Below are 19,962 nucleotides of genomic sequence, written 5' to 3' on the forward strand. Positions count from 1 at the left end.
ATTCCATCCTAAATCCAGTTGGTTTAAACCTAAGAGGACTCTCTCTGATCTGAATAATCACTACTTAAACTCCAGCACCTGCAGCCAATCATGACTCAGTGCTAGTGCAGCCTCTGCAGCTCAGTGAGGGAATTCTGGAGGTTCTGAGCTTTAACATGAGGCCTGTTCATATACTGAGAATGAGAAAAACGTGTATATGTGCACAGACTACATATAGTTCAGTTAAAGTTAAAGTATGTCGTTTTTTCATGATTCATAAATAAGTTAATAAGAGAAAAATAATAAGGATGAATAATGACTCCTTTCACTATTTTAAATTTGGGTACCCTAATTTTTAAGAAATCCTGTTTATCTGCTCTGCTGGCCCCACACTGCCAGCTTTGCCCTGGAATTTGGGCTGCTTCAATTTATTCTGCAACAATACACGTGAAATGTTTCAACAAAGAGTCTAACAAGATTCTGGCAATACCAGTAATATATGCCTGGATGATCCCACTAACCATCAGGTAGCAGGTTTGATCCCAGCCCTAATAAATACATATTGCTGGTGTGTCATTGGGCAAGACTCTTACCCTCGTGTGAAAGTGTATGAGGGTCCCAAAAATCTCTTTCAAATTAAAATAAACAGGTAGACCATTTTTCATTTTTTCTCTTTTTTATTTTTACGAATGTTATCTTTTTTTTATCTGCTCTGTGCGCATGCGTTTGCCCAAAAAAGAGAAAAAACAACAGAATAAAACACCATTGATCCAAAAACAATTCAACCACTATCAATGTGTAAAAAAGACCCGACCTACAGCTTAAATAGGCAGTTTCATGTTGTTGGAAATTTCATGAATTTATCAGAATCGGAATCAATAATTATCATCATCATAATCATCATCATTATCAATCATCGCCATGACAACAACAACAACAAAGAAGTGAGAAGTACAGTAAAAAGTGCACCATCGTCTTTTTTAACTTAAAAACTATACAGCTGCCAAAGATAAACTTGTTAATAATGATAAACTTCTAACAATATAGAAATGTTTCACAATAATGTTCCACAAAGAAAGGAAGCGATCACGTTTTTTATGTCTTTTTTCGTTCCACTAGTTTGGACTATTTTCACCCCTGGAAGTCCATAAAAGGTCAAATCCAGTGGCAGAAGATGTAGAATTTGACATAGACTTTGCAACAATTTTCACATGATTTGAGATTCATTTCCTCATACCGTTCCACACCTGGTTCAATAGCACAGAGTTGTTTCAAATATTCATTTCAGTTTCCTGTTATATGTGCCATTTAAGAACTTTACACCATTTAAAAGATGTACAATTTTTTCTTAAATTGCCAATCGCTATGACAACGACAACTCATTTTTCATCATTCTGAAACCCATGGATAGTCACACTACATGGTCCAAGCTAAACCTGTTTAATTCATATTGATTTGTGTCTAAAATATTACATTAAATTTCATTGTTGATTAAAGGTGCAGTGTGTAACTTTTCCAGCGAAGGGTCCGTCACCTTCACTCCCTCTCTCTCTCTGTTTCTTTGCCTGAAGTGTTCCGTAGTATGGCATTAAATATATATATATCCATGAGGACAAGTGGGTGACACCATCAGCCCATTAAGTAATTAGTTTGCAAATTGAAAAAATAAAAATAAAAATAAAAATAAATAAATTAAAGGTGCTGTATCCGATTTTTTACAATTTTAGAAATGTTGAAAAACAAAATGAGTTCAGTAAAAAAAATTTGCAGCAGTTCGAAATGTAACAAGAATTAGTATAACAGCGCACTTCCTGGTTGGTGACTGAGAAAAGCTTCATAATTAGATGCAGATAATATACTGCTTTTACAATATATCTGTTTTAGGACAAGACAAAATTTGATCAAATACGTGGAGAAAACTTGAGTACAGCCACCTTAAGTTTAGTATCACTCACTGGAACATTCAGACGAAGCAATAACATCTCCATGGAGACAAGCCAGTGACAGACCCTCCATCAGAAAAGCTACATCGTGCATATTTATTCCTTGGAAAATGATTTTGTGTGTGGACTGGTATGGTACTGTACTATCGATTACATTCAATTCAAAACGATTTCATTAGAAGCTTGAATCCTCCTTTTGGATAATTAATTTCATCATCAAAAACTAGTGGGTTGCCAAGACTATGCCAAAATCCATTGTTTGAGTTTAATCCTTATCTTCTGTCACTGGTACCAGCGGGGCTTCCACACCTCCTCTCTACATTGTTCGTTTCACGTTTAAAGTCCATGATTTCTTTTTGTTCTTTTGCAGTTGGCGGTGTACTACGGTCCGTTCCAGCGCTGGATCCACGTTCCGGTGTGATTCCAAAAGTTCGTTAGCGGCGATTGGAGACAGCAGGGCAGTCCAGTGGCCATAGTCAACCCATCCCACCCCTCGCTCTCATATCTGACCCCTCCCACCCCACCGACGAGCCTCTTTTCCACTTGGGGACGCAATCATAGTCTTCATAGTCTGATGGATGTACTACTGCTGTGGAGAGTAAATAAGTGCTCTGCTCCACCATCACTTTGAGGACTATTTGATCATATTTGACATTTAGGGTATAACGCTCTGTAAAAAATCATGGTGCATACTTTGAAGGTCCTATATTACATGAAGTTGTGTTTGTTTCATTCACATATGTTTCAGTAATCCTTCAATATTAGTCCTGCTACATCTCCAAAGCTCTAAATACTCTGTTCCACCTTGTGATGTCATGTAGTGGTAGTTTTCAAGTTACCAGCTACTTTTTACCGTCAGTTCAGTAGAGATGGGCAATTACAGGGCTGAAATTATCCAAATGATTCCAGCGAAGATGCATGGAGTTTCAAAACACAGTGGAGCGCTTCCTGTATTGCCACATGATGACATCACAAGGTGGAAAAGAGCATTTTCAGTTTGAGAGAAGAACTCAGCCTAAATATGCATAATTTGAGTTTTAAATGTGTGAATGAAACAAAACATGAGGAGGAGGAAATAACATTATAACATAGATCAGAAAATACTGTAATATGGGCTCTTTAAAGGTGCACTATATACTTTTTCTCATGGTGGATCTGTAAGTTCTTGTCTCCTTGGAAATGTTACTGCCCTGTCTTTGTTACTTAGTATGGCATTGAATTGCAGCCTGCATTTGAATGAAGACGCAGATGGATGAAACACGTTGACATGACCAAATTCTGTTTCTGTTTTCACCCGTGGCATTAATGGCAGGGCTATAGACCAGCCAGATATAAAACCAATCGATTTTACAACTAATTTCTAACATCAGGCACATTGTTACTGAACAGACTAAAACTTAAAACAAAATGAAACTTGTGTCACTATAATGTGTATGTTTCTGTGTTATATTGTGTTTTCAGCTGTGTGTACTCCAGCCCAAGACACAGTTCAGTCAAATAACCTTTCCTGAATATTTTTTAGAATGATCTCGAGCTGTATCAGAACAAATATAAGACACATAGACTAGTACACACCCATGGACCACTATGGAACATACTGGACGACTGAGGGATTACAGACACAAGGCCGCATGGGAATAGAAAAAAGTACTATGATTTAATGTTATAAATCACAATCGCAATAATCACTCACTCTAATTTTGGAATTTGTATTGAGGATCAAGTCTATTCCTTAGTTCTGGGTTATAAATTTTACACAAGCATCTATATAGAGAACTAGAATTCATGTGTTTTAGATTGAATCAGTGAAAATTTGTTTAGATAAATGCCATACTGTTGAACATTCCAGGCAAAGTAATCATCTCCATGGAGACAAGCAGGTAGTGTACCCTAAAATGGTTATGTAGAACACCTTTATAAAGACTTGAATCTTGACTATGATAATTTGCTGTTTATTATGTGAAAGTGTGCATCCAGTCCAAGAAAATCTGCGCTGGCTTCTCCCTCCCCAGACACTTCCTCCAGCTCCTTTTCTAGTCCACGGAAAGACATACTTCCCCATGTGTCCAGGGTTTTCCTCAAGGCCTCATTTTGTCACTCTATGTCTTTTCCACTATCACAAGATATTGTAGACGGGTTTGCAGCAAAATGACGTAGCTGTGTAGCTTCTCTTTTCTTTCAAGTGTAGTTCAATTACCCAACGTTTTTTCTACGTAAAACAGGAACAAAAATGACTCAAACCAGTCTTAGATCTCCTCAAATAAATAACTTAATAAGGAGGTAAGTGATCCAAACTCGGATTAAGATTCTGAATTCAAGTCACTTTTACAATGGTATGTTCTTAACCAGATTTGTACTGCCCGAGTGGAAAAGAGGCCCCTCCACCCATTTTTATCCCCCCCACCCGCCCCAGACCTATACATTACATCTGCTTGTGGCTCTTATCGCAGCAATCGTCGCTCCCTGACGCCTGTGCACCGGTCGCTCCCTGACCTCCTCCCCCTCCCCCTCCTCCCCCTCCCGCTGCTCCTCCTCCTGCGGTGGACCCCCCAGCCACCGCCCCTCCTCCCCCACTCCCCCCTCCTCCTCCATCCCTCAGCTCCTTCTCGCGCCGCTCCCTCTCCACGGCCTCCTGTTCGCTCTTGCTACTGGGGAACTTGTCCTTGTTGTTCTCCTTCTTCCACTTCATGCGGCGGTTCTGGAACCAGATCTTCACCTGGCGCTCGGTGAGGGCGAGGGCGTGCGACACCTCGATGCGGCGCTTGCGGGTCAGGTACGGGTTGAACAGGAACTCCTTCTCCAGCTCCAGCGTCTGGTAGCGGCTGTACGTCTGCCTGCCCCGCCTCCGACCCGCCGCTACTGGGTGTGTGTTGGGGGGGAGAACACAGGGAGGGGAGGGGGGAGAGGGAGAGAGGGGGGAGGGGGGGAGGGCATATCAGAAACACATCATTAGACAAGAGAGTTCTGGTCATGTCGGCCATTTGCAATCAGCAGTCCTGCCACACCTTTACACATGTGGAAGAGATCTAAAAGGAGCACAGTCAAATACTAACCGTATGTTTGACCAATACACTATTCAGAACAGTCACATTTATTCTGAGTGCTGAGGAGCTAAAACAGGGCTCCCCAAACTATGACCAAATGCTAACCTGGCTCACTGAAAGCAAACGGGAAATGGTGGAACGTCATGACTCATTTTTTATTTATTTTTGGCTCCGCCCAAACCACAATACTGTCCTGTGATTGGTCTGAACCACAGGCGACAAATTTAGTGAATTCTCAAATATTGCAAGAAATCATGTACTGGCCAGGTTTTTTTGGCCCTCAAACTCCTTGTCGAATTTGTCCAAATGATTATTTGCAGAAACAGAATTTAGAAAAATACTACTATCGTGACATAAATAACAAACATTAAGATGCAGCACAGACAGAAAATGTCTTTGTTCAGTCAGTGTAAAGGTGACCCGGCTAAGTCAAATGCAACATTGTGAAGGGTTAGGGTTAGCAACTTTTTGAGTACTACTTTTGGAAACATTGACCTTTTATAACTACAAATTGCATGCACATGTCAAAATACGTAAAGTAGTTGTTATTTCTGAGCATTAACACAACTGTTGTTAGTAGAAGGCGCAAGGATTTGTATGAAGAAGCTAAAATCAGCAGTATCGGTTAGCTAGCTTAAAAACTGAGATGCATTTTAGTAAATTGACAACTTCTCCTAACTGTGTGAGATATTTGGTGTCAATTTTGTCATCTTCCATTAGATTATTAATGCATGTTCAAATATTCACGGCAAGGAGTCATTTTTAGGTGAGTTAAAGTTATTTGAATTAAGACTGCAGTATTTTGATTTGAGTAAATGTGACTTGACAAGTACAATTATCTACCAATGGAAAAGGAGCTTTATTTAAAACAGGGAGAGAGAGAAAAAACCCCAAAACAAAACATCTTGTTAAACTTAAAATGAGAAAAATGGCAGCACTTTGCATTTAAAAAAGAAAATACATCTTATGTTGAGTGAGCTAAGAAAAAGTATCTTGTTCCATTGGTAGATAAAACGGGGGTAGATCAGAGTAACGTCTTAAATACAGGAATAAATATTAGTCAAACATGCATGAATCACTCCAAATACAACGTTGAGGGGGTAAATGAAAAGTGAAACAACTGTAACATGGCTAAAAGCTCTGAAATGTCAATTTTGCAGAATAGGTCAGCTTTAATTCAACTAATTTTAACCTACCAGAGATATTACTTTTTGCAAGGTATAGAAAGATCCACAGGCTCCCTGAATATCCATTGATGGCATATGTCAAGATGCATTGATTCATTAGGCTCAGATTCAATAGTACAGATTCTGTGGAAAAGCTGGACCGAAAATACATGTTGCAGTAGCGTCCAGGAAGGGCCCTCAAAGTGGTCACATGACCATCCTCAACAATATGTGAAGTGTCATTTTGAAAATAGACTCACACCATTAGAACAAATCACCAATCTGAGGTAAGGAAAATATTATAATATGTAAAACTGTACTCACATAAGACTAACTAACTAACTTCAAAATAATATTATCAAGTAAAAGTACAAAGAAATAGAAAAATAGAAAAAGGCTTTGAGAAAGAGTAACTGTAAGAAGTAGGAGCATAAATAGTTTAAAGTTAAGGGCACAACATTAACAAAAAGCTGGTTAAGGATCGACTAAAAGGGCAAAATGAGAAATAATTTCACGTTGTCAACATGAAGCTGCAGTTACTTTAGACTCACAGTGGAAGAATAACCACAGCTTTCACTCAAGTAAGAGTACTGTTACTTCAAACACAATATTACTCAAATATAGGTATAAACTGTGCAGAATGTAATAGAGTACACCCGACATCTGTCACAATAATGAAAAAAAAAAAAAAAGTCTACTTCCTCATGTTGTCAGCTGACCTCTCCTGGGGCAGTTTTGGCTCATTAGTGATTTCAACTATTTTAACCAATTCTTCTTTCTAGCTTAAACAGTCATGAACTTTACAAATACTCTTTAATATATGTGTGCTGCACTCCTGGAGGAAGTACTTAATTTTATGACTTAAGTAAAAGTACAAATACAGAGGTAAAAAGTTACTCAAGTAAAAGTATCACGTGAAAAAATCTAAGTACCTAAAAGCTTGTATGTAACTGTTTAAAAATGTGTTTTTAGTTTGTTAAAGTGTAATGAAGTGATATTGATTGAAAAAAATATACAGATTTTTGTCAACAGTCAATGTCTTATTTTTTTTTCTTATGAATTGTTTGTATTTATTTTTGTTTGGTCAAAGCCGAAGCTTGAACTCAAAAACTTTAGCAACATTGCAATTAATACCCCACAGAAGTGCACTACACCCCCTTTAAGTACAATTTTAGCAGCAGTACTTGTACTTCTAATTGAGTAAATTATTAGCCATGTATCTTGGCTTTACTTGTGTAAAAATTCATAGTACTGTTTCCTCCACTGTATATTTCCTATCAGAGATCTTTTTTTAATTGATTTATTATTATTATTATTATTATTATTATTATTATTATTATTATTATTATTATTATTATTATTATTATTATTATTGCTATTATTATTATTATTATTATTATTATTATTATTAATAGTAGTAGTAGTAGTAGTAGTTGTAGTAGTAGTCGTATTTTCTTAGAGCTACTGTTTTACTTGATTTACAAAAACAAAACAAAACAACAACAACACACACACACACACACATAAAAAGGACATTTCCTTGATTAGATTTCATTAATTAATTTTGCATTTTAGTTGCATCTTAGAATTAAAGCTTTAAATAAATCACTATTATTATGTATTTATTTAAAATTGCCATTGTTGTAAATATCCTAATTTAGAAAATATCTTAGATGTACATGCTCGTTTTACGCCATACTGTGGAATTTTACAGCCAAAGGAACAACATTTCCATGGTAACGAGCAGGTTGAGGCCCACTCCAGGCCCAAAGACAGACTCACAATGAGGACGCATGTTTTTCAGTGCAATAAACACAACCAAAACTGAAAAATAAACTGCTGAATGTATTGCTAAAGTTACATACTAGGGCTTTAAAGACAGATATGGGGGTATTCATAAAGTTTGCAGTGACCCCTCGCTTTATTTATAACTGACAACGTTACGTAAAGCCCGCGTGCACTTCTATAGTAGCCAGTGTTTTCCTGAGCTGTGTTGTGAGCCATGTGATCCTCATGTGCTTTACACTTCCAGGAGGGCCATAAAGGGAACCCACACACACGCACGAGCACGTACACGCACACGCACGTACACGCACACGCACGTACACGCACACACGCACACGTCCGGGGCTATAAATACGCCGTAAACACTTTGAAGCACAAAGTTACGCACGGGTTTATAATGAACCAACCTTGCCCCGCGCTGGATAATTATTCACAGAGCCAACACGCAAGCAACAACGGTCGTCAATATTTAATAAAGTAACATTTGGCCTGATATGAGCTGATTCATACACTGCGAACTTTTCTTGACACTAAAATCGCGTTATTATCTACACATTATTTTGCACACAAAGCCATAGTTGTGTTTCTATAATCCGACAATTACTTAAGGAAGATCTAAGTGTGAATCTCAAATGAATTAAAGCAGAGATAATGTATCTGCTAAGTTCTGTTAACAGCGCATTTGACGCATATAACTGAATCATACACTGTGACGTTTTGTTGACGCTAAAATCGCGTTGTTGTAGATTTTTACTCACATTTATCTGCGCAGTATTTTCAGCCAGTATTTCTATTTTGTGACAATTACGCAAAGATGATCTAAGTGCAGAGGTGGGTAGTACTCAGTTATATTCATTAGAGTAACTTGGTAAAGATATTGTACTTTTTGGAGTTCTTTTCTATCAGCATACTTTTACTCCCACATGAGTAAATGTTTTGGTGCCTCTTCCCACTATGAGTAAGTCTACAAGTGGTAAAAGCTTTATGTCGACAATATGAAATGATTTTAACCTTTGTGTCCCTTACACTGCTCCTTCAGATATGATCATTTGTGTTTATCCTTTGAAAATACCAGATTTTGTGCATTTCACGCTTGAGTAATTTCTTATACCACTACTTTGTACTTCTACTTGAGTAATATTATTTTAAAGTACAATTTCCCGGCTACTCTACCCTCCTCTGGTGAAGTATGAATCCTAAATAAATGAAACCATCAATAAGACATTTGCCAGGTCCTATTAACACCTCACATTAAGGTATTGCGTGTGTGTAAAACAGTTTATCTTCCTCTTGGATTATTGTGCCATAAAAGGCCGCTGTAAAACTGGAGCCCCAGCCTCTTAAATCAGAAATCTGAAGGGAAATTTAGATTCGAAATAACAGGAGAGGTTCACTTATTGTAGGATTTAAGCTGTGTATAAGACCTGTGCCAAGAGCGTAAAACATGTAAAGATGGCGTGCTTAAAAGGACTTGAATCCAGATATATCTTTTAAACGTCCTATATTACACAAAATGGATGCTTTTGAGCTTGTTATAATGTTGTTGCCTCATCAAAAACATACCCCGAGTTTTGTTTCACTCACACATGTTTAAGTAACCCTTTATTATTAGTCTGTCTATATCTCCAAAGCTCAAAATGCTCTGTTCCACCTTGTGATGACATTCAGTGGTAGTTTTAAAGTTAACAGCTATTTATAACCAAAATCGAACTGCTGTGTACTCCAATACACTAGAATAACCATACATCAGAGCCCCTTCTAAGATTATTTTTATTTTACCCTTTGTTCAGTTGAGATGGCCACAGAAACACACTTCAACAAGGTTAAAAGAATAACTGTAGCTTCAACATTAGGCACATCCAATGCTGAAATGATCCAAATGATTCTAGTGAAGGTGTAGAGAGTTTAAAAACACAGTGGAGCACTTCCTGTATTACCACATGATGACATCACAAGGTGGAACAGAGTGTTTTCAGTTTGAGAGAACAACCCAACTAAGAAGAACTACATATGCAATTCTTGTGTGAAATAAAACACAACTCTGGGTAATAAGGAAATAAAGAAACAACATTGTAACACACACAAAAAAGAGCTTAATATAGGCCCTTTAAAGGTGTATTAGGTAACTTTTCCCATCTAACATGCTTTCATTCAATTACATATGTTTTATTGGTTTAAAATGCTTCCAAAAATTCATGTAAACAGTGCTGCCTTTCCACAGAGCTGATTTATACCTCGGCCTGCATCATGACATATCCTACTTGCTTCCATGTAGAGGGATATATTTAATACACGGTGGAGCATTCCCGGCAAAACGATAAAATCTCCATGACAACAAGCAGGTACGGATCCTCTACGAGAAAAGGTACGGTGCCCCCTTTCCACAGTTCTGACACATAACTTGATCTGCATCGTGACGTATCTTGATTGCTTCCATGGAGATACGTATGTTTAATTAAATCGATAAAATCTCCATGAGAAAAGTCACAGTGTCGCCTTTCCGCAGATGTGACTTATGACTTGGCCTGCATCGTGACGTGTCCTGCTTGTTTCAGTGGATGAATATATGTTTTATATACTGTGGAGCATTTCTGGCAAAGCAATCAAATCTCCATGGAGACGAGCAGGTACGGACCCTCAACCAGAGAAAGTTATGGTGCCGCCTTTCTGCAGATCTGACCTGTAATTTGGCCTGCATCATGACATGTCCTGCTTCACTCCATGGAGATAGATACGTTTAATATACTGTGGAGCATTCCTGGCAAAGTGATAAAATCTCCATGGAGACAAGCAGGTATGGGCTCCCTACAAGAAAAGTTACATAGTGTAGCTTTAAGACTTTGGGCTGGTTTTATTTAGACTCTTTTTATTTAAAGTGCAGTAAACATTAAAATAAAATAAATTAAGTCAACAAATTACCAGCTATATCTTAACAAAACAAATATTCTGGTTTTAAGTCACTTTCGCCTATGTGGACAGCACTTTTACAGACTTATAGCTATTCCATGCGTAACAACCCGCGCGCAGACACACATACATCGCAGTTACAACCCCGACTTGGCGGATTGGATTAACCCGAAGAGCGATGACTTGGCTGGGAGCGCACAGGCACGGCTCTATAATCACATCCAGCGCGTATCTGAACCGGGCGCATTTATATATTACGTCCCAAAGCCGCCCGCAGGTAACGGTCACCAAAACATCTCCATCTCCCGTCCCAAAATGCATCAGTTATCCAGGAGTCCTGCGGGAGCGCGTGCACTCTGATGGACTCCCCCGGATCTGCGCGCGGCCAGGGTCAATCCTTGGCCACTCTGCGCTCCTGGCTATATGCGCGTAAAGACAGAAGAGCTTTATGGAGAGGCTGTGCGTAATCCGTGCGTTATCAGAGAACCAAGGTACACTGTGAGAGCTTCTTGAGAGCTTCGTGACTGTGATGTCTGGGGTATTTTTGTTGTGTTTAAGTTATGTGTTTGTACATTTCAAAAGGCTTGCGTTCTGAGGAGATACATATGAGTGTAAATGTTATGAATTCTAAATATTAATGTTAAATCTTACCATGTTTACTGCATTTTTTTTGTCTCTTTATCCATATTTGCAATCAAATGACCAAGCGGATTGAAAAGTTCCCCACTCATTTTAAGTACAGTTATTCATTTATTTTTTATCTGTAAGAAAAATAATCTTAATATTTGCACAGGCATTTTCTAAGTATTCCAACTAAAACCATCTTACGTATTCTAAATCCTTATTACAAAATAGATGCGGCACATTTCTATATATACGAGTTATTAATTGATTGAGCTGACAGTATTAATGTTTGCCTGAAGTGACAAATACATTGAAATGACGTACAGAAACGTGAGTTATATAAGATGACATAAACCATCCATTAGCACACTGATAATAGACTGTGCCATTAGAACAGAGCCATGTAGACTTTCCTTCTTATAGTACAGAATGTATAAGCCCTGGTACAGTCTGTTTAAACTGCGGTCTATGGGGGAGAGTCGCATCCATTAATGAGCAGATGACCTTTAAGTCCTAATTGGGAAGTGCACAGTAAAGTGTTGTGAGTTTAGCAGTTGACGTGAACACTTAAGCCATGGTTGCGTAAGGCTGTAAGATAGGGCTGTAATTTGTATCAAGATATTTCTAACTGGCATCTACACGTTTGATTTCCATTGTAGTAAACATAATTAATTAAGAGAGTGTAGTTCCAATAGAGTATTTTCTATAACTTTTAATGTCTAAATGCAATAATGCGGTTATCATGACCTCATATAGACATGCATTAAAAGTAACATTGTAATGGCTACACCTTAAGGAACAAGTAGTTTATTTAGAATGATTCAGGCTTACTTAAATATAATGGGTTAGGTTTTAGGGCTATAGGGCATTAATTAAGTAGTTACTAAGCCTGAATCATTCTTAATAAGATATTGTTCATTATAAATTAAGTCTTTGTTCGTGCATCAATGCGGCTATTAAAAGTGAACCTAGCGTTGTTGTTGTTGTTAATCTAAATGATAAGATCTTAATTAATGCTAAATTGCTGTAACTTGGAAAACATTCACTGCTAATCAAACGTAACAGTACGCACACATTCACTGTTTAGTTATGCAACTTTTGCCCAGTTGACACAATTTTTCTTTTGCTATGGATCATACTTACACAGACAATTTGATTTTTTTTTTTTTTTGTCGCTTTGGTGTTAAGGTTATAACTTAAAACACATTCGCCCTGTTTTTTTGTATTAAATTAAGCTCATGATAGACTTTGTTCTGTTAAGATGTAAAATAACCCGTTTCCATATTTTCTTTTATGTTCCCAAACGCGTATTACTTTGCACTGTCACCCCTCATTGTAGAACAGATAGTACAGTGTTATAGCTTGGACCAATGTCATACAACTTAATCAAATTTTTTACCTTTTTTAATTAATTAAAGACCATGATTGACTTTTTACTTTTAAGGTTTCAAAATAATTAGTTCGTAACTTTTTCTAATATGTTCCAAAGCTATTTTACGCACGAGAATTAGGTTGCACTGTCACTCCTCATTATGTGCTAGCTTGGACCAAGTTATAACTTAGGTATGACTTAATCAAGATTCAGCCTGATTTTTGTATTAATTTAAGATCATGGTGTATTAATTTAAGATCATGATAGACTTTGATACAATTTTACGCACGAGAATTACATTGCACTGTCACTCCCCCATTATATACTTCCATTCATATGTTATATCTTACTTTCAAAAGCTTTTAACTTTTATGCTTTTAGAGTAACCAATTTCTATATATGGTGTGATATTGGCATAAAATACTGATGTTTACTGTGGCTGGGGGGAGGGGGGGTGTTCATAATAGAAACATGTTACAGTTTACGCTTATAAAAATATACAAAGAATTCAAGAAACTGGCGATGTTCCAGCAGGCCAAATCAGATCTTAAGATTAACATTTCTTCACGCTGAACTTACTCCAGTTTGTCGTGTAATTATAAACCAATAAATCTATATAGTGATTGTAGAGGGATTGCGTAACCGTTAGATCTTGGGTTATTGGATGCTCCTTTTGGCCTTGTCACCACTCCGTGAATTACCCCGAAACAGGAAAACTTTTCGGGCTAAAACAACAACCCCAGGAGCGTTTCGGTATCCAGGGGGCGCACGGGGACTGTCTACTCGGGTTCCCCTTCACCTCCCTGGGACCCGTGACACCGTAAACACGTTGTAAATCTATGCTCCCGTACATATCCCCCGTTTATTTAGCCCTGCCCTTCTCCAACTCACCCTATTCGCTTTTATGATCACGAGAAATGATAGCGACCGCGATGTATAAAACATCCCCAAGTCTTATTACGCACGGAACCTTTACGCGCGGCCAATTAGATAAGTCCAGACAAACACGGAGCGGTTGGCACTTGACATTTTGGAGACGTAAGGGCCAGAGTTTCCAAATTGGAGTGGACGCAAAAGCCATTGGAGATGTACAGTGCCCTTATAGGCTCTACTCTCCGGCCTAATCACGTTTGTGAGTCGTTTATAGACGTATCATTCAAGTTTGGGAATCAGTCTAGGATATTAAATGTTCCGCCTTGGGGGTTATTCGGTTGGTATTCAGACGCGCAGGAGCCGTCTTTGTCCTAATTCTTTTTTCTTACTTTCTTTTTCCAAGTACAAAAGTCAACAAACGTGTGCGTGTCTAAGCACATCCAGTTATGAAACCACCGTTACACCAAGATAGGGCTTCCCCAAAGTGCACTGCCTATTTCGGCTATTACAACCTATAAATCCTCCGCGCTGAGCAACCGTAATACCTCCCATCAAACCGGGCTGTAAAAAGCGGCTAGCCCGTGGAAAGTGTTCCCCGGCTCGACACGGCTGGCTTCCCGCTTGCGTTGGCCTCTCGGAGCTCGGTTCCGGGGCTGCAGCGGAGCGACGCACCATGAAACCGAGACTATGGTCTGGGGATTGTATATCACTGAAGCTAAGTTGACATCCAGGCAAAACGAATGACGTCTAGACCCGGGTTAAAGTGTTCCTGGGCTATTTTACGCACTGTATAGCCACTCCTAGTGATATGCAATGTAAAGTCAAATTATATGCTATATCTTTGTTAGTTTTTCTTAATATTTTCAACATATTATTTAGTGACAGATTTGGTGGAGCAGGTGCCAAACGTAGCTTACAATAACAACCGTATAGTCAAATCTCTGCTTAACATGCCTTTATTTTACGATCGTAATCATGAAGCCACAAAAGTCCATACACAACCTCTTTAAAAATACCCCTCCGCGCGCTCAACCGCTCTATTTTTTTTCAGTTCTCACACTAGTCTATAACGCAGAGAAAGAAGAGAGATGGGAAGAAATATGGCCCCTAAAAACCGACATGTCAATCGGTCCTCCCGTGTCGTGTCAAAACGCCTTCGTGCGTAATCACCGCGCGTTAAATCTCCGGCTCCCCAAAAACGCACACTCGGATTAATCATATTCCATAAGTCACAAGGCACTAAACCAAACCACATCCTACTGTCTCCATTTAGAGTGGTTAGAGTGCGTAAGAATATAGAGCCCCATAAACACGACATGGAAGTCCGATCTGAGGTTAAAATTAAAGCTTTGGTAGGATTTTTTTACGCATTCTATATTTGTGCCACTTACCTACCCCAAGTTTCGGAACATTTTACACTATACCTATTTATAAATGATGGACTGGTATGCAAATGATCAGATTACATGCTACTGGAATTGCACAAGTACATGCATTATTAACCAAATTGCATCCCCTTCTTGAATCATGACAACTGAATATATCTTTGTTTTTATGTCTATCTTTTTTAGAAATCAAAAGTCCAAATTACATATTGACACAACTATCCAACTTCTATGTTTATTGTTAATATGAATCACATGTGTTCGTGATATTGGTATCCACAGTCACCAAACACTACCTGAAGCCTTATGCTCCTCCATTTTGCAGAGGCTATGATACCTACTGTATGACAGCACACCCCGAGCCCCAGCGCGCAGGAGACGTGCGTAAAGCTCAGTTATAGCCTCATATTCTATTCCCCAGTTCATAAAGGGCCTAAATAACAATAGTGTCCAAGTAGCGCAGACGAGAGCCACTCAGAGCCCGTCTGTATAGCCCGTGGGGAAGAAGCCACCGCGTCTCCTCTCGCCCTCCCGCTCACCAAAGGCAAGTCGTAAAAGCTGCAGCCGAGTCAGAGCTTCCCGGCTGCGGACACCAAGCCCCCTGCCTCTGCCTGTGCCTCTGCTCTGAGAGGAGCTGGCGCTGCACTGCCCCCTCCCCGCTCCGGCTGTAAGTCCAGGCTTTACCCACATTTACACCCTAATGCCATTCACTGTTTGAGCTGCAATAAAACAATAAACCAGCTTTGTGCCGCACTTTTAGGCAGGAAGTAGTAATTGCCCTCCTCAGAAGGGTTCAAAGCAACTTTCCCAACTTTCCCCACACTACAGTACATACGAGTCCGGAGCGCGTCCTCACCTTGAGGTCTCATCCACGGGAAAAGCTGCGTGGGTGACGGGCTTTGGTCGGTCCCATCCCCGTCGTCTGCTCCAAGTCCCGGCGCGCCTCCGAGTTTGCAGTCGCTGTACTGGACCAGGTCCGCGTCTTGAGCCCCGAATAGTGTCTGCCGCTGGAGCGCATCGTATCCGTAGAAGTTACCGGGCTCACCGTGACATGTGACCGCGCAGGGGCTCTGTTGGTAGGGGTTGCTGGGCAGCGTCGAGGCGCTGTGATGGTAGAAGTCCTGGATCTGCGGGGCATGCTGAAAGGTGGCCCCAGAGCCGGGGCCGTAGACCACAGTGGGCCGGCTTCCAGCGAGGTCCTGCGCGAAGCCGCACTCGTAGTAGTTGGGGCGTAAAGAGTCGCCGCTTTTATACTTGGAAAAGAGCGAGTTGACGAAATAGGAGCTCATGTCTGAAGCGGGGATGAGTGGTACTCAGAGGGGACACTGCTCTCGCGCTGCGTGGGAGACACACACACGCACGCGGCTCCGTAAGCTCGCCGCTGTGGCTGGACCGCTGCTGTGGCGCGTCCCCTCACGGCCACGACGCACTGGCCGCTCGCGGTGTGAGGAACGGTGTCCGCGGTAACGCTCCGGATCCGCGCCACAACAAGCAGATAAACACAAACAATCAGACGGAGTCCATAAAAGCCCCAGCGCACACGGGTCAGACCGAGAGGCTCGCGTGAACACCGAGGAGGAGGACGGGCTCGTGCGCATCACAGTTCCGGTGCTCGCGCTGTAAGCGGGAGCATTGTCGCGCTCTCAAACGGCTTTTCCGTGATTTACTCCTCTGCAAATGAGTTGTTTCATATTTTCTCTCTCTCTCTCTGTGTGTGTGTGCACCCTCTCTCTCCCCGCTCTCTTTCTCCGCGCACGCGCTTTGTCTCTCCTCCCCGGTCTTGCGCGCCCACGTGTGCGTGTGCATGCGTGTGTATGTGACTGTGGCTTCAGGGATCATTTGCATCTATTATCAGAGCTTCATCCTATTGGCTTCTGCGCGCACATTGAAACACGTGCACGCGCGCCATACACACACTGGGGCTGTATTCTTCTTGAACACAGATTAAAAGAACCACATGAAAAAATAAAATAAAAATTTAAAAATATATAATAGTGTGTACTTAATTTCAATGATGAAGTTTGTATTTACTTCTCTCTGCATGACTGTGTACATAAGTCCTTTATCATTTTATTCTCTTTGTCCCAGGAACCTGGATGTTCACCTTTACCTGCTCCTTTCATATTAACGCAAATAAACATATGCACGGCCCGAATTTCAAACCAATTTGTCCCTACGCTTGCCCAGTACATACCGAGGCAGCGAGCTTTGCTTTCTGATCACTTTTCTAATAAATATGACGTCCATAAACGTATAGGGAGGCCCGGGGAGTCTAATCGGCGGGAGAAGTGCTTGTAAACGGTCTGTAAAAAGCGGAGGGGCCGGCAGTGCGCGCCTTGTTTATCGCGGAAAAACAAAAAAGGGGTTTTACGACGCGCCCTTTACGTCCACCGGAGGCCGTAAACGCAAAACTACCGGCACTTACACGAGGAGTTAATCGTCATATCTGCACGGCTACATACGCGTGAGGTCAGACGGCGAGACAAAACTGTTCCTAATATCTTATTGTTTGCGCAGACATCTTTATAGAAATCAATTGGAGACCTGTTATGCTATTGTCTCATACTATAATGCGATAGCTTATATAACACGACCTAAATCACAAATTGACTGCAATAATTTGGTTACGTATCCCATCGCCATAACTCCCCAAAATGAACCGTATGTATCATCCCTCCCAAATATAATTACGCACGACTGTATTCATTTGACTGTGTTCGCTTTGAAATTGCAAGCATAATTTCCAGATTGTATTGAAGCCTATTGGAAGTTTTACACGTTTAATAATAATGCTTATGAAGTGCGCGCGTGCACGTGGGGTATACGGACTCACTCGAGGCCTGTAAACAAGTGCCAGAGCTGCGTGCGTGTTCCTTATAACGCAGCAATGCAAAAGAAATCAACATTGATTTAACGTTTTTGGTCCCAGTGCAATCTATATTAGCTTAGTACAGAGTGATTGGAGTTTAACGCACTCAAAGACCTCCGTGTGGTTTAGTACTTGGATGTGGACAGTCCCCTATGTTACCTGAGAAAGGAAGGAGCTCGGAAGCGCACCCCGCTGCTCCCATACGGCCTGGGTACACACATTACGCAAGGACAAAAACACTGGAATGAACCATGTCCTCTCCGTGCGTCCTTGGTGTGAATTTGGACCAGGAAAAATAAACGTTTCCTGGCTGCCTATATCCTGTACGCCTATGGAGGAGCTTCTCTGGTCCCCCGTGGCCTTACCCTTCCTCTGTAGCCGCTAAAACGAGCCCCAAACTAAACTAAACGTGAATACAGTCAATGCAATCACACGTTTTACGCACACACTCTCCAATGAACAACGGTTGAACTCCCAGGCCGCTTATGTGCCTTTTGTGCAAGCTCTCCTCCAACGTATGCATAGTTTATCCGTGGAGCAAGAGCGCCTCCAAGCGTCGACATGAGGCAACAGCGCCCCCCATCAAGTTTATGGTTCTATTAAGACCCGAACATAAAGCTCAATAAGCGGTTTTAAAAGCAAACGGCGCGGTGTAATTGTGGCATGGTTTCAGGGGTGGTTTGGGAAAAGGCAACCCGGATGGAGGGAGGCGAGGACGGGGTAAAATCCGAGGTGTTACGCGGGGATGAGATGAGACTCAAGCTGGGCCTAATTAATTCTTGCCATAAAGGAGTAATAGTACGCGCTAAACGTTTGGTCAAGTGATAACCTAGACGCAGGCGTAAAAATGGAAGAAGAAAAAATGGAAGACGACTCGTGTTTGTCAGAGGATTTAAATAGACTACAGAGGAAATGACTTGGCTGTAAAACTGTGGGTCAGTGGACAAATACATTTTGAATTGTTTACGTCATTTGCGTGTGTTTATACGTCGAAAATAAACAATAAAAACGTGATTTGTGGCGTTATGATTGATGGGAAAATTAATTACAATCCCTAAATCACGTTTACTGCGGTTTCGAGGAGCGTGCAATAAAAACAATTTACGAGAATTTGAAAGAAAATCGTTAAACAATTGTTTTTCAAATGATGTGCGAATTATTTGTGCAAATGTGGTAGCGTGTTTGTAGCGCTGATGGACAAGTGCTACATTCGTAAATTATCTGTTGTTAGTTTTTTTTTTGTTTTTTTGTTTTAGTTTTTTTTTAAATAAAGCAATAGTATATATATATATATATATATATATATATATATATATATATATATATATATATATATATATATATATATATATATATATATATATATATATATATATATATATATATATATATATATACTTAGCAAGTATATATACCTAAAATTTTAAGTATATATACTCACTAAGTTTAGACCAAGAAATTAAATTAAAGTACATAGTAGAATACATAGGCCATGCATTCCAGTTCTCAGATGGGAGGCAAGAGCCAGTTTTCCCTTTTGATTACATATCACAAAAGTAAATTCCCAAATGTTGAACATGATCATTTCTATTAGTGACTAGCCCCTAGAATTCACTGTATACAACAAAAATCTGCATTTTTACTATATTAATTTTAACTCCCCCATATGTATTAAACATTATTGGTCTATAGAATTCTGTGCTGTCATCTGAAACTCAGCAATATAAAGATATTCAGCTGTGTTCACTGTTGGCCTGTTGCTTAAATGGTCCGTCTGATTGCTTTCAAACTACGTGTCTTTAAATAACTATCCCATTTCTTTTCGATTGTGTGGTGGTGTGGTGTCAATACGATCCGTGTATCTGTTCCCACGTCGTAAACACGTTGTAAAAATCTCTGTTACTATCCTCTCACCATACCAGCCTAACCCCCTCCATTCCCCCCTCCCAATCCACAGAAGGTTCAACACCGCCCCGAAGAATCCTTCCGCGCGCACGTATACATACGCCCCACTG

At 40.2% G+C, this 19,962-nt stretch overlaps 1 protein-coding gene across 2 annotated transcripts; it reads right to left on the reverse strand.

Moving 5' to 3' along the window:
- Positions 1-4,344: 4,344 nt before the first annotated feature.
- Positions 4,345-16,738, reverse strand: LOC117374832 (homeobox protein Hox-B8a). 2 transcript variants are annotated; one of them, XM_033971025.2, is made up of 2 exons: positions 15,935-16,738; positions 4,345-4,778 (listed from the first exon to the last, which is right to left on the reverse strand). In XM_033971025.2, exons 1-2 carry the CDS (start codon positions 16,365-16,367, stop codon positions 4,345-4,347), a joined length of 867 nt encoding a protein of 288 aa, XP_033826916.1. In that variant the 5' UTR covers positions 16,368-16,738. The 2 variants fall into 2 exon arrangements, with proteins under 2 accessions (XP_033826916.1, XP_033826915.1); XM_033971024.2 differs by having other exon boundaries at positions 4,345-4,781.
- Positions 16,739-19,962: the final 3,224 nt, after the last annotated feature.

The sequence above is a fragment of the Periophthalmus magnuspinnatus genome, chromosome 8, assembly GCF_009829125.3.
Source record: "Periophthalmus magnuspinnatus isolate fPerMag1 chromosome 8, fPerMag1.2.pri, whole genome shotgun sequence".
NCBI lineage: Eukaryota > Metazoa > Chordata > Actinopteri > Gobiiformes > Gobiidae > Periophthalmus > Periophthalmus magnuspinnatus.